Source organism: Anopheles aquasalis, chromosome 2 (genome assembly GCF_943734665.1).
Source record: "Anopheles aquasalis chromosome 2, idAnoAquaMG_Q_19, whole genome shotgun sequence".
NCBI lineage: Eukaryota > Metazoa > Arthropoda > Insecta > Diptera > Culicidae > Anopheles > Anopheles aquasalis.
The window spans coordinates 57,431,877-57,445,646 of record NC_064877.1 but is presented as its reverse complement, the minus strand read 5'-3'; the positions used below and the strand labels follow the sequence as shown (position 1 = coordinate 57,445,646).

Genomic DNA, 13,770 nt, shown 5'->3' with positions numbered 1-13,770 from the left:
CTGCAACGGGATCAGCGTACCCTACGATGTTGGGGCCTCAAGGCGATGCATGCCACCTCAACTATGCGGAGCCAAAACCCGTGGAGCGAGGTCCACGACCACGGAGGAATCGGGCCCAATAGATGCTCCACCAAGCTGACCGCACCCGAGCCTGCGCTCGAATGTAATGCTGATGAACCAGGCTTGCTGGTCTGGCGCGATCCTAGGCTTAAGTCATTAGGTTTAAACACCGAGCCCCCCCGGTATAAGGGTCCCTGGGGCAGGAGGAAATGCCTGTTCCCTCTACTGTTTGTACTCTATCTTCCTCTATCTTTCTAATATATACGGCTCCGTCCGTAAGATATCAACTAAAAAAAAAACAAAGAGTGTAAAAATGGATTTTGCGAATACAATATGTATTCGTTCTTTATCACTGCCCTCACCTAAAGCGGCACACATGGCGCATAGTAAATAAAAAGCGAGAATACCTCTCAGCTGGTCTATTAATTACTAATTTATAATCGTCAACACTGGGAATCACGTGTCCTTGGATATAAAGGTTTGCAACAGAACATAGTGTTGATTCAGGCAGGGTGATAACGACATCCTTTTTCTAGATTATTTATGTGCTTATTACGGTGAGGCGAAAACGATCGGCAGCGGGGCGTCACCGGTTTTGGAGGTGGAATGAAAGTGTTATCAAATTGGTCGAGAATCAAAATCAAAAAGAATCAAGGATATCAAAACGATCTAAAATTTCTCCAAAAACGGAGGTTAAAAGCTTCAGCACTCCAACGGCGCCGATAACTTACCCGTTGGTGCATTTCATCCAAGATTACATGGGGCGCGCTTTCCTGGGCGCCATTTGTTTATCTGTTTGCAAACGAAAGATCCGGGTGTTTTTAAGAGTTCTTCACCTTAAATTCTTTCTGAAAATGAGCGAAAGGTTGGTATAATTTCTCATTATATTATTGTCTTGCAAATACGGTTTCTAATTCTAATTGGTGTTTTAGAGCTGATACGGAAAGTGCACCACAGCGAACGACGAACGAGTTGCCGGAAAGCGCTGGCGAGGAAACACACGACAAACACTATTCCGATGCGTCCGATACGGATTCCATAAATCGGTACTGTCCTTATGCGCACTACAGGCCACGAGTAGGAAGCGGCTCGGATTATGATAACGATGACTCAGATGATGAGGATCCCTATCAGGAGCTGTTTATGAACGCGTACCGGTCGGCACCAGCGTCCTCGGAAGATGAAGACGAAGAACCGGCACTGGAATTCAGCCACCCCGATGCAAAGCCGCTCTCACTCATGGACGATGCAGATCTGTGGGATCATATGGACGAAAATGAATTGAAGGAACGGCTAAAGGATCATCCACGGTTGTTGGAAGAAATCACGCGTAAGCGGAAACGCCGAATGCTGGAACAAGAAGGGGAAGCCAACGATGATCTGGGTGATGTTCTGGACCGGTTCACAAAGCATATCCGGATGGATCCCACGAGACTCAGCTGATACGTGAACGCTGTGATCTGGCGGTTGCTGTAAACGTGAATTTGTCTGTTAAGAACAGTGATAATTATTGTTGTAAGAATTAGAGATTGAACTAGACGTATCGTCAGGAGTGTAGGTTGATGATTTGAATTACCAGCAGCACATTTCCTATCACGAATATTTAAAATGCATAAGAAAGAGGAAAGAGAATCAAAACTGGTTGCCTTAAAAAATGATAGGGAATTAAGTTGCTGGTGAAGCCAACAATTGGCCATAAAAGATCTTATATAATGTGTATCGGAAAAAACAACCGCAGATGTGGTCCAGTTCTGTCTTGCGGCGTGTAGATTCCCTGAATCCTCCTGAATGAATGAATGATCCAGAATAACTCTTTTTGCAATGGAATACTCTTTTTGTATCATCTTCTACTTAAAATATAGCTTTTTTTCTAATTCATTTGTATGAACAAATAGCATCAGCAGACAATTGTGTACATGCTTTGTTCACTACGTGCAAAATAGCAATAAATAAGGAAAATTTAAGCATTGAAACCTCAACTAAAACAGTTAAAAAAGCAAAAAGAGGCGAATTTGTTTAAGTTCGACTCTAGATTGATTTATTCACATAGTGGTTATACCGTGGTCTTAAAACATTAATAGAAACTGCTTATCTAACTCCGCTAATCGTTCCATAAAGGTCACTCTCGATGGCATCATCGGTCCGTGTCGTGGTGATCATTCAATACCGAAACCGAATCACGTTGCTGTAAAGGCGTTGCTGCTTACTGTTGATGATGACGATTAATATTCGAAGGAATGAAATGCATTCGGCTGCCGCATTTAGTTTCTGCTTCATCGGGCATCCTGGGTGGAAGCACTAGCCGGAACCGTTGCACCGTTCGTTGGTTGACTGACAATCACGACCGGAGCAGATCCCACTTCAGCCGTCTGGTGGAATAGAGAGAAGGGAAAGAACACCATCGATAGAGAACTAAACTGCATGGAATAATGATCGATTGCCATGGCACTGTATGAACACTTGAGGAATCCCCTATTCCACTATTCCACTAGCACAATGTAAAACGAAATTTACTTGTCCACCGGAATTAACCCAAAGCTAACCCACCTGGCTGGTGCTGAAGCTTTCCTTGTACGACTTGCCGAAATTGGCATCATCGATATCGTATCCTTCGCGATTTCCGCAACACAAACACATGGCTAGCTGTGGGACTGGCCGGCGTCTACTGCGACGAGTGACTGTGACGATAAGCGCGTTCTCGACACCACGCGATACTAGCGCGATTCAAGTGCAACTGGCCCGTTCCCGATAGCGTCAGGAACTTGAAATACCGACCCCGCTACAACGCGCTAACTGCGCGTCGAGTTGAGTGTTCTGCTGCGAGGCGGGTTTGCTCACCATCATCATTCCCTTCCAATTTGCGCTCCATAAAGCGATGACTAAATCGTAGAAGGCCCCAGTACGCGACCCCATTGGCGGCGCAAACCCTCACAGATTCCTTGGGCGCGCAACCCCCCTCGGGTTCTGTTTGGTTGAAGGCTGCGTCACACAAATATCGCGCTCGAATGCTCCTCCAAGCGGGGTGGAGAGGGTTTCATAACCGATAAAAGAGTCGGGCACCGTGGAGGTGTTGAGGAATAAGTACGACGCACCCAACCTGCTCAATACAAACACTGCACCGCTCTTGGGAGATGATTTCTCTCGTGGCGCGTACTTTACGGAAGCCGTTGGCGCGTTGTTCCGGCTTTTTAAACGGCGCTGCTTGTTCAGTTCGGCTATCGGGATGTATCATCACCATCAGCTTGGTGCAGCTGTTTACCCACCATGAGTCATTGCAGGGGTAGCACGGTTTCCTTTGTAAGGGAATCCAAACGCCGCTGGTGATAAAGAGTTTGATAAACGAAAGCAGGGCTTGGGATGATGAATTGTACGATTTTGCAGGTCAAATCCAACCATTCAAACTGTTGCCTCGCAGTTTACTTGTTCACTGTTACTTTGCCAAACAATCGGAACATCAAAAGAGCATTTACACAGAGTTGGGGCTACGCATTTGCCCCCAAAAAAATCCTTTATCAGCTTCGGTGACACAGTGCCCCGGTATGCACGGAAGGTCCGCTTGTTATCTTATCGTTTTTGGCACCACCGGAAGGTCGGATGGTTGGCTGTGGTTAGTGAGGGCAGCGGTAGAAAGACATGGAGAGAAAGAGGCAGATTTGTTGGAGCTGCCGATGGGTTATTAAATCTCTTGATGACTACTCCCCCCCCCCCCCCCCATGATAGATAACGGCGCAAAGAAGAGACAACCCTGCAAATAGGCCAAGTGGTAACCAACCTTCAATAGAACTCCCCTCCTATCCACTTCAGACCCCTGAGATAATGGCCACAATCCACCGGCAACCAAAGATGGCCTGTGATGCCGCCATCGAAATCTCCAACAAATCAGTGTACGCCTGGTGCTCCTCGGGCATGATCGTCTGATCTTTATGGCTACTGCTTCTTTGACCGATAAATACGATAATTGCCCAGAGTTCTCTGTGTCTCTTGTTCCAGTGCCTCACTATCTTCGAGCAGCTCAACCAGCAGCAGCATCTCCAAAAGCACCGTAGCCTTCGCCAACGCGTTGAGGCGATTTTCCGGAGTTTCAGAACGGAAAAGATTAGGCATTGCCATGAAAGGGGTGTAGATGGTTTGCATTTCCGTTGGGCGCAGAAAGCCTTGTAGCGTGAACTTTCGCATCAGATGAAGATAGTGCTTGGCGAACAGTAACCGTGGTCCGTCGTACTCCGACTTGAGCAGGTTCAGCATATCGAGCGCCACTACCCGGGCAGGTACATCGTGGATGTTTCCTGCGAAAGGAGTGAGAATGCGTTGAGTTTCAGGTGGTTGCATCAGGATAGTTTCAGTTTTGCGTCATCGCTAACCGCCTAGGACGTTCAGGCACCGTGATGGAAGGATCTGCAGTTTGGAGACGATGATAAAGCGACGCAGCGCCATGGCACATTCACGAGGTGCGTCCTTTTTGAGGAGGTAGTATTGTAGGTGGTTATCGCCAGATTTGATTTTTCGAAAAATTCTCTTCACCAAAGCTACATTTCCGCCAAACAGAAACAGTCCAAACACTTGCGTGCCTGCAAACGGGAGATAGGAATTGAGTGTTTATGTCGGGGATGTGCGTTCGCCGGAAACTCACGTGTTTCGAGATAGAAGATGCAGTCCATCATTGCGCTATACTGAGCATAAGTGATGCGCCAGTGTCCAGATGTTTCCAGGATGCACTCTCGGAGGAAGCAGTGGGGCCTGTAATCGTAGCAAATTGGCAACCAGAATAGATAACTCTCAATACCAGTTTCGTGTCTAGAACATATCATTAGAAGAGTTCTCGATAAGCTAACACCCTGCTCGACGACGACACTCTACGACGGCGATGCATGGTTAGTGGCACTTGTGTTTGCCAACCTTAAGGGCCCCCTTCTGGCTGTTACATCGCAAAACAACACTCCAACCGACGAAGGTCAGCAGTAGCGGCGAGTTTTGGATTCCACAGAATCATCAAACTGTTCTCCGAGGCACGCCTGCACGAACGAACGTACGCAGACACCGCACAGAGCGGCCCCTCTTGTGGCCCCCAAAAATGGCGCGACTGTTTGTAATGTTTCGCCCCGTAAGTCACGGCAGCCGTCGCAGTCGGGGTCATCATACCACGGGTGGGGTGTATAAAAAACCCTTGGTCAGCTGGCCAGCCGAACAAGTCGTCCGCTTATCAGCGGAGAGTGTAGCACCGTGTTGGCGTAGAACGCGATCTGTATGAGCAGAATGTGCACGATCGTGAGTGCCGTGATGGCCAGTACGTTGCTGCTGGTGTCGATGATCGTCTTCATCGGAGCAAGCCCCCGACCGGACGACGCTGGTACTGGACCGTTTGAGGGTATGAAGGCTGGTAACGATCGGTTATCGTCGGATGGTGGAATCGGTGCCTGGGAGCTCGTGTCGGCCGGTAGCGTCACTCCTTACGGTGCCAACCGTCGTGGATCGAGGATCGAGAGTTTGACGCGACTGCACGGCGAGGAACCGCTCAACATCGATCTGCTCGATGCGGAACCGGATCTGGACGGAGCGGATAGTCATGTGGTGGTGAAGGTTTACTCGGTCGATCCGGATCAGGAGCACGCCAATCGGTCCACCGGAGTACCGCCGGGACATCGATCGATGAAGGCTGGGTCAGCATCGGGGCGGTTGGTGACGACACCAAAGCAGGCCATTCCCAAGCTGCCATCGCTCGATGGTAAGGCAACGGATCGTGTGGAGCGCAAGATGTTTGCTCCTCCACAACCAGCAGCAGTGTCAGCGGCAGCGCCGAAGAGTATCCAGGAGAAACTTGATGACGTAGAATCGGGAGAGCACCGACAGGACACACCCCTGGAACCGTTGCTGAAGGAACAGTTTTACGTCGATGATAGGCAGGAGGCTCCGGTGCAGCAGCAACCGAGTAGCCGTCGCCGTTGCCATGGTGAACCGGTACCGGCACGACGCTCGGAAGGAAATAGCTCTTCACGGGAAGCAGGAGACAGTCGGGGTCCTGCGGTCGGACCAAAGAATCCCCCACAACGACCAGCCACGCCACCGGCCTTCGAGTACAACGATCAATCGAGCCAGCGCATGTTGGACGAGTTCTTCGCACAGCGGAACCAAGATTCGTTGGCATCGCGACGGTTAAACTACGACTGGGACGAGGGCCATCTGCGTTCCCGGACGCTGGAACAGATCAAATCACACAACCGTGCTGTAGCGGCCGCGCGGAAGAGTAAGATTCCGGTACCACCACACCAGGACTATCCGTCGGATCGCACGGAAGATGTCAGCTACGCTAGTTACGCCGATTACGAACAGGCTGTGGATGAGCTTCCTGCGCCACCGACCAGATACGAGGAAGCTGAGGCACAGTCCACACTCCGACGACACTCGCTACCCTTCCTGAACGGTGAAGACGAACGGCGGCTTAGTAGCTACCGTGGACCACGATTGGGACGCAAGCAACGGGCTACTCCGTCCTCGTCGATTGCCGCTCAACAGACGCACGTCCTCAACACGATGCCGATCGTAGCAATCGATGGATCACCGCAGTTCCACCAGCAGGCGTCTTCCGATGCATCCGACGCAGACTACCATCGGGCACGGCCATCGAAGTTGGAGCGTTCCCGGTTCCACTATTCGCTGCCCTCGATGGTCATCAACCCGTACGCCGCCTGGGACCCGTATCCCCAGCTGAACATGCTCCGGTTTCCGCAATGTGCCGCCTGTCAGCAAAATGCCCGAGCGCTCTGTGGCAAGTGCGGTATGTGCGGTGAGTGTTGCGCCCGCAGCAAGTGCACCTGCGGATGTCTGAATGGCTGAACTGAATGGTGCTGGGGGAGAGGTGAGAGTGAGGAAAGGGTATCATCGCCTGGCTTCGTACCCTCGGTCGGTTTCGGATTCTATTATTAACTAAATCACTAAGTGAGGATACGGCGAGAATAAACAAAAAAATGGCACCGCACGATCGATCGCCATGATTAAACGAATGAAGAAGCTTGCACTATACCATCGATAAAGATAGCGTTCGACCAGCCATCGCCAAAGTTTCATCCGGAACGTTCTCTACCTGGATTTTGGAATCCGGCGCTTCGGCGATTTGCAGACAGTGGCCAAAGGATTTGTAGTTTCGGCGTCAAGCGTCGATCGTTTGTTTTTACACTAGACAGACACTTGCACACGCAAACACCACAAAATACCGGTTCCGTCGTCACCTTCGTCGTCGACGCCTACTAAGAACGAACGCAAACGAAACACCGCAGAGTGTAATCGAATCCTCTTGGTTTACGTGCAAAAGGGCGCAACGCCAAGACGTAACAAATAACGCGGCGGCCGGACCATCCGCCCTCCGTCCGTTCGTTTCCTGGACGGGTGCGATGAAATGAGATATCTTGCGCTTCCGCTAGTCCCCCGCCCACGACTCTGGTCCGATGATGCGCCAAATTGGGTCATGTTGCAACCGGCCACAGGGTCGAGGGGAAAAAGAAAGAAAGAAAAAAAAAACAATATTTCTTTTTTTCCTCGTTCCATGCCAGCTCACGGGCTTATGGCGTGTGTCTAACGCCATGTCGACACGGATCACTAAAACATTGTCCACCCGCTTGAACGCCCCCCCCCCCCCCCCCCCCCCGTGGCCACAGTTGGCTTTTGCATTATGAATTAAGAAAACATGACCCCACCGATCAACCTCATTTCCAACTATGCGTGTCCGGGGGTGGCCTGTTCTGCAATGCTGGCAGAATGTTCACCGATACCGAACTAATGCTGATCCATGCAGAAATCGTGACGCCGGATAGCTGGTACGTGGATCGATCGAGCCTTCACTTTCCATTGAACAGTGACCGGATCCGGAGGCCAGCTGTTACCGGGAGCGCTCGTTGTGTGCTGACTCGCGGAGAACCCACAACCCAAACCGGGACTTTATCTCATCCGGAAGCATCCGGATCGGTGGGCGACTCCCTTGACCTGCTTAACCTGGGGTGCCGCTTGGTGTTCGGGGAACTGGTGTGGTGTGGTGGTGTGTTCGGTGGCTCGCTGTGAACCCGGAAGATCACCCGTGTGCCGGGTGATCGTAGCGTAGCGAGGGCGGTAGCGCATATCAACCGCGACTCAACATCGGTGGTCACATATATAAACGACCTTCGGCCATTGGCGGGTGGCATTGTGTTACGTTATGGCGGCGAGGATCGGTTTGGTGTGTCTAGCGTGGTGGCTACTGGCCACCACTGGTGGTCGTTTGCTGGTGAGGGGCCAGTGTGGTGGCCACACAGGCTGGTACGGTGCACCCATGGCTACTCCGGTGTACAGCGAGGAGCCCACCAGTCAGGACGTTGATGGACTCTTGAGTTTCGAGGAAGAAAGTCTGGAATATTATCCGGTTCGGCGGTCAGTTCGACATCATCATCAGCAGCAGTACCGTACTCGACCAAGCCGCTACACCGATGGTAGCAACTATGGATACGGAAACGATTATCACCGGGAAGGTGTTCGAGATTGGGAGAAACGGTCGAGTAGTGGTCGGAAGGTAACGCTGGTCCGAAACCGTAAAGCACGTCGACCGGTCGAAGGCTACAGCAAGAGTGGACGAACTGACTACCTCCAACAGGCACCGGCATCGGAAGCGACGAGCGGATACGGGGAACGTAGGAAGGCAAACCGGGCAACGAAGTACGCCGGAGAAGAGTATGGACCAGCTCCGTCTTCACCACCGCACCACACGCCATCGCTATCGTTCAAAGTGTTGCCACCGAAACCGAGCTGTGCCCAAAATTTGCTGATCGGATGTACGCCAACCGTTACCCGGGTTCCCTGCTCAGCTGCCACGCACGGTGGCTACGGAGGAGCTCCTTCCGTTCCTTATTATCCTCCAGTTCCGGTGCATTACAACTATCATGAGCCATCGACCGGGTATGGGTATGGAGCTGCGCCTCACCCTCAGTACCATCAATCACCACCAGCACCGGCACCTGCGCCAGCACCAACCAGCGAGCCTTATCATCATCAGCCACCTCCAGAGGGACCACACGGTGGCTACGCTCCCTCGTACAAGATGTCTTCCGCAGAGCAGTTTCCGGGCTTTGCAGCTCCTGTTCGGGAGGAGTTGAGTGAATCCCCGAAGCTTCCGATCATCTCTGCCTTCAGTGAGCAACCGTCGGGCGATGTTCCGACCACAACGGTGGCCAGCGATACAGCGGGAGAAACAGCAGCGACGGTGACGACGACGACGACGGCAACAGCACCGGCTGCCACGTCCGTTCCACTGGCGCGGGTCGGTGTAACGGTGGAAACGACCACTCCAGCGAGCGCCGGAACGACGAAGGAGGACTTCTGGCACGATGGGACAGAGGAAAGTTCAACGGACCTTATCGAAGGGTCTACCGCGCGGTAAAGCGCTCCAGCTGGCCAGGCTGGCCAGGGGCACGGTTGGAAGAAGGAGGAGAAATAAGCAATAAACGTATAAGAGGCCAGTGCTTTGTGCCTCAACTGTTAAACACTTTGCGTTGCGAATTTGGGCTCGTGGGGGACTCGGACTTTTTGCTGCCGGTTGTTGGGACCACGAAAGAAATTGGAAAATAAGGCCCCTGGGGAGAGGGGGCAGGTGAGCAGGTGAGTTGGGGATTGTGCGTCGGCAGCAGTTTTTCGCCTCTTTTTTGCCTGTTGCTGTCGTCTTGGTCGTCGTCGTCGACGTGGTATTGCTGACCCAATACTTTGCTTTGTATCCAAGGTGTTGTGGCACGATCGAGTGCACGATCGAACCGAACAGCCACGGGCTGGATGGATTCTAGTGCATGTTTGGGCACACATCAACCAACAAATTGCTGTGCGGTTTATGCTGATCAAGTATTGACACAAACCAATAACAATAATGCACAGGAAATAGCTCCATTGGTTCGGAAGTCGGAAGGAAGTTCATCTTTAGAAGTAAAAACTGTAACATACATAAATGGATATAGATCACTCATTACAATTCTCTGCGTCTTGTTGGAAATTTTATTTAGCAGAAATAACTTTCGCTTTTTAGTTATATTTCTTCTCGATTTGGTAACAAATGCAAGATTATGGAAAAATGGAATTAAATATTTGAATGACGGGCCTATCACTCGAGTTCTTATTGAAGTTTCCTTTCATTAATTCCCTTTTAACAACTCTAATCAAATGATGATTTTGATGTCTCTATTTATGATTGATATTTTATTTTTTATCTATCTATAGATTGATATTTTTCTATTTAATTTCTAATTCTATATTATATTTTCTATCGATTCCATTGTTCGACTTTGATCGATCTGTGATCACCAGGATTTTAATATGATGTATCCAGAATTGAAGTCAATAGACAATTAATTTCTTTCCGGATAGTGAAAGATAATTTTAATAGAACTCATACTTTGGGTGACTTCTGGCAGATGTATTGTTCCGAACTTTAACGTTTGTTCGTAGCAAAGTGCATATTTTTCACAAAAATACCCAATGAAACGTTACGGCTACATTCAGTTAACGATATTGATTCATGATCATCTGTACGATCCGAATTGTAATTATTTTCTATTGAACTATCTACATTGCTAATCAAGCGATCATCAATTGTCAGGTTCATTTAAAACTAGATTAACGTTACCAGTAGTCTTCATCTCTAATCTTCTCCATTGATAAGCAGTTGGCCCCGCAAAGTACGCCAGTCTCAGCAGCACAACCGTGACTGTGCTGCTTGAATCACATTTGCTTTCTGCTACAGATGTGAAACTTCACCAAAGGAACGCCAATTTTTTGTTGCACTGCCCTGCGTAGGGCACCACCATTGACTTGTGCTGTTGTGACAAAAATAGAGAACTTTGTCCAAAACCCCGTATGTTGACAAACGTCCAAAAACCGTGGATGAAGCAAGTTGCACGCAAGTCAAAGTAAAGCAAACAGCGCCCTCCGTCGCGTTAGGCCTTGAGGGTCTGGTGCTGGAGCTGTTGCTGATGTTTAGAGTACGTCTGAAAGCACGCCTGGCACAGTGGCGTGTTATTGTTTTGCCTATTGTGCCCCTCTTGCCCGCTTGGAGTACGTTTTGGTGGCCATGTCCGGTCCGGCGATGGAGATTTTTGGGGGATATAAAATGAGCTGGAGCGAAGCAGATAGATCATCAGTCAGCTGTTGAAGCACCTCAACCAAAGTCACTCAGCACCTCAGTAAAGCGTTTAGTAGCAGTCTCGTGAAGATATCAGCAAGATGAACGGAATCATCGCTATCACCCTGTTGGCTGTGGTTGGTGTGGCCATCGCGGCTCCCTCGAAGTACGGTGGTCATGGCCATGGTGGTCACGTCGCCCCCGGACCGGCCGTCGAGTACACGTACGACGCAGTGGCCCCGGCTGCCAAGTGTGGCCACAACCTGCTGATCAACTGCAACCCGCACCACGTCGCCGTTCCGTGCAAGGCGGCCGAGCATGGCCACGGTTACGGTCACCACGCTCCAGCCCCGGCTCATCACGCTCCGGCCCCGGCTTACCACCACGCTCCGGCTCCGGCCTACCACCACGCCCCAGCACCGGCCCACGCCCCTGAGTACCGTGAGGCCAAGAAGCATGGCAAGAAGCACGGCAAGAAGCACTTCGAGGGCGCCGATAGCAGCTCGGAGATGATGTTCGAAGCGTAAGAAGCTCCCGCCCGCCGATAGCCCCGGGTAGCGGTCGACGCATTACACCGACAAGACTGAGGTACATTCCCACCCCTTCCCCGCCCTTACCAGCCAGTCCTTGCCCTTGCCCTTCAGAGGACAGAGAGCAAAGAGTTGGCGCCTGGAACGCCGTTTTCCCGTTGCACCCAGCGCGGCGCTTCCTTCCGTGTGGTGAATGTGTATCAATTCGAAGAAGAAACCGACTGAATAAAATGGCGTAACAGCTTGGGTGAAATGAAAACTTAAACACTTTGGTTGTTAGTTTTGTTTGGTGAGGAGTTGGGGTCGGGAAAAACAGGAAAGAAAATGGGAAACATCATGAAAGAAACTGATTGTTGGAAAAGAAAACAACGGGAATTCATGTGACTTATGCAAAGCTGTTTCAGGTAATGTTTTCCGCTTTGAACAACTTTGATTTTGGTCCAAATGTTTCAAAACGTGCTTGCATCGCAGAATTTCCTTTAGGAGGTGATTGAAAATTGGCTACAGCATCTCCATCACTTTCCGATGACAACGAAGTACGAATTCTCTTTCCGGTGTCGTGGAAACTGAAGAGAAGAATTCTTCTCTCGCGAAAGTGTTCGTTTCTGCCACCTGTTGCTATCGACCTGCTCGATGATGGAACGCAGCTTATCTAGGTGTCTCCTTCTTACGAATTGTAGCTCTAGTATTTCGCTCCAAAATGAAGTTGATGAGAATGGGTTTGGTAAGTTATACGCGGAAATGGAATTCCTCAGCCTGTTATAGGTACAAATGATGTTTTGCCTAAATAGCGAGAATTATGCGAAAAAATTGAAGGCGTTGTGAATCCTTTTAAAAGTTGCTTCAAAAAGGAGTAAACAAATACCATTCCAAGAAATATTTTAGTTAAGAAGCGACTACTCTCTGGCTTCCAAGGACGAAAGCGAAGTCACGCAACATCCTGGAAACTCTCACCAAGTGCACCGGCGGTCGGAGCGTGAGCATGAGATACTAGATACTACTGACTCACGCATAGTCCAACTTCGGATCCTTCGGATACCATTCTTTGAACACGCGAGGGCGGTTCGTGTGTGGGTGGTTCAGATCGGGCGGCGAGAAATGCACGAAATCTCTGTCAAAGTGCTGACGGAGAGTAACTTTGCGCATTGTTTGGTGCGCAGTATCATCATGAAACGGGCCTTTTGGCGTTTCAGTGTCGGTCGCAACGGTTCGGCAATGTTGGTGTTGGAAGGACTCTACAGGAATTAGTTGAGGATGAGAGTTCTGCACGAGGAACCGTTAACGCTTGGAATAGATTTGTTTGCACATCTCAGTTTGATGCTGTTATTGGGAATTGGAATCATGGGTTATTCGATTTGCAGCTATTTGCTTATTAAAAGTAAATTACGCTTCTTTTAGTTAAACTGAGCGTCTAATAGCTAAAGTAATGAGACACATTACTACAGATGCATAGTTTTTTTTTATTTTATAGTTAGTTGTATCCATAATGACAGTTTAGTTCGTATACAATCCAATACCCTTATCTCCGTAGCCCCGACGATTTTTCATTCAATATTTTAATACTTCTGCAAAAATAATTATGCACAATCGTAAAACCAATCTTATATTCATTCTGCAGAATGCTACCAAAAAATTAAAAAAGAGAATTTAACAATATCTTCTCGAAGCTCGCAGGAAACAATCCTCATCTAACCAAAGAGAATCGATTTGTATATCTTAGATAATTCAGCACGGAGCTACGATTGTCACTGTAATAAGTGCAGTGGCGTTGAAATCGCGCCGTGGTAAAATTAGTACCATTGCTGTATTTTTTAACAAACATTCCTCAAATTACAGCCCAGCATACTTGAAAAATTGTAGTTCTATATGCAATTCAGAAGGAAAAGAAAGATGTAAGAAAAAAACGAAAGCTGTTAGAGATTTTTTACATCACAAAAAATCTCTTAAGGGGGACTTCGGTATTTTCAGGCCAAAAAATTCCCGTTTTTAACGATTTTTTGTGACGTAACCATTCAACTGTATTTTTTCAAGTAAATGACATAATAATTTACAACTTTT

At 49.2% G+C, this 13,770-nt stretch overlaps 4 protein-coding genes across 4 annotated transcripts; 3 read left to right on the top strand and 1 right to left on the bottom strand.

Annotated features, from left to right (window-relative positions):
• The first annotated feature begins 867 nt into the window (after positions 1-867).
• LOC126571830 (uncharacterized) lies at positions 868-1,853 on the top strand. Its single transcript, XM_050230663.1, has 2 exons — positions 868-925; positions 993-1,853. The coding sequence occupies exons 1-2, from the start codon at positions 915-917 to the stop codon at positions 1,501-1,503; spliced, it is 522 nt and encodes a 173-aa protein (XP_050086620.1). The 5' UTR covers positions 868-914; the 3' UTR covers positions 1,504-1,853.
• Positions 1,854-3,987: 2,134 nt separating this feature from the next.
• On the bottom strand, positions 3,988-4,389 carry LOC126571833 (uncharacterized). The gene has a single exon (XM_050230666.1). The coding sequence runs from the start codon at positions 4,387-4,389 to the stop codon at positions 3,988-3,990; it is 402 nt and encodes a 133-aa protein (XP_050086623.1).
• Positions 4,390-5,274: 885 nt separating this feature from the next.
• LOC126571809 (voltage-dependent calcium channel beta subunit-associated regulatory protein-like) lies at positions 5,275-7,058 on the top strand. Its single transcript, XM_050230635.1, has one exon. It carries the CDS (start codon positions 5,305-5,307, stop codon positions 6,889-6,891), a length of 1,587 nt encoding a protein of 528 aa, XP_050086592.1. The 5' UTR covers positions 5,275-5,304; the 3' UTR covers positions 6,892-7,058.
• A 4,154-nt stretch (positions 7,059-11,212) lies between these two features.
• Positions 11,213-11,977, top strand: LOC126571832 (vitelline membrane protein 15a-1-like). Its single transcript, XM_050230665.1, has one exon. The coding sequence runs from the start codon at positions 11,284-11,286 to the stop codon at positions 11,707-11,709; it is 426 nt and encodes a 141-aa protein (XP_050086622.1). The 5' UTR covers positions 11,213-11,283; the 3' UTR covers positions 11,710-11,977.
• Positions 11,978-13,770: the final 1,793 nt, after the last annotated feature.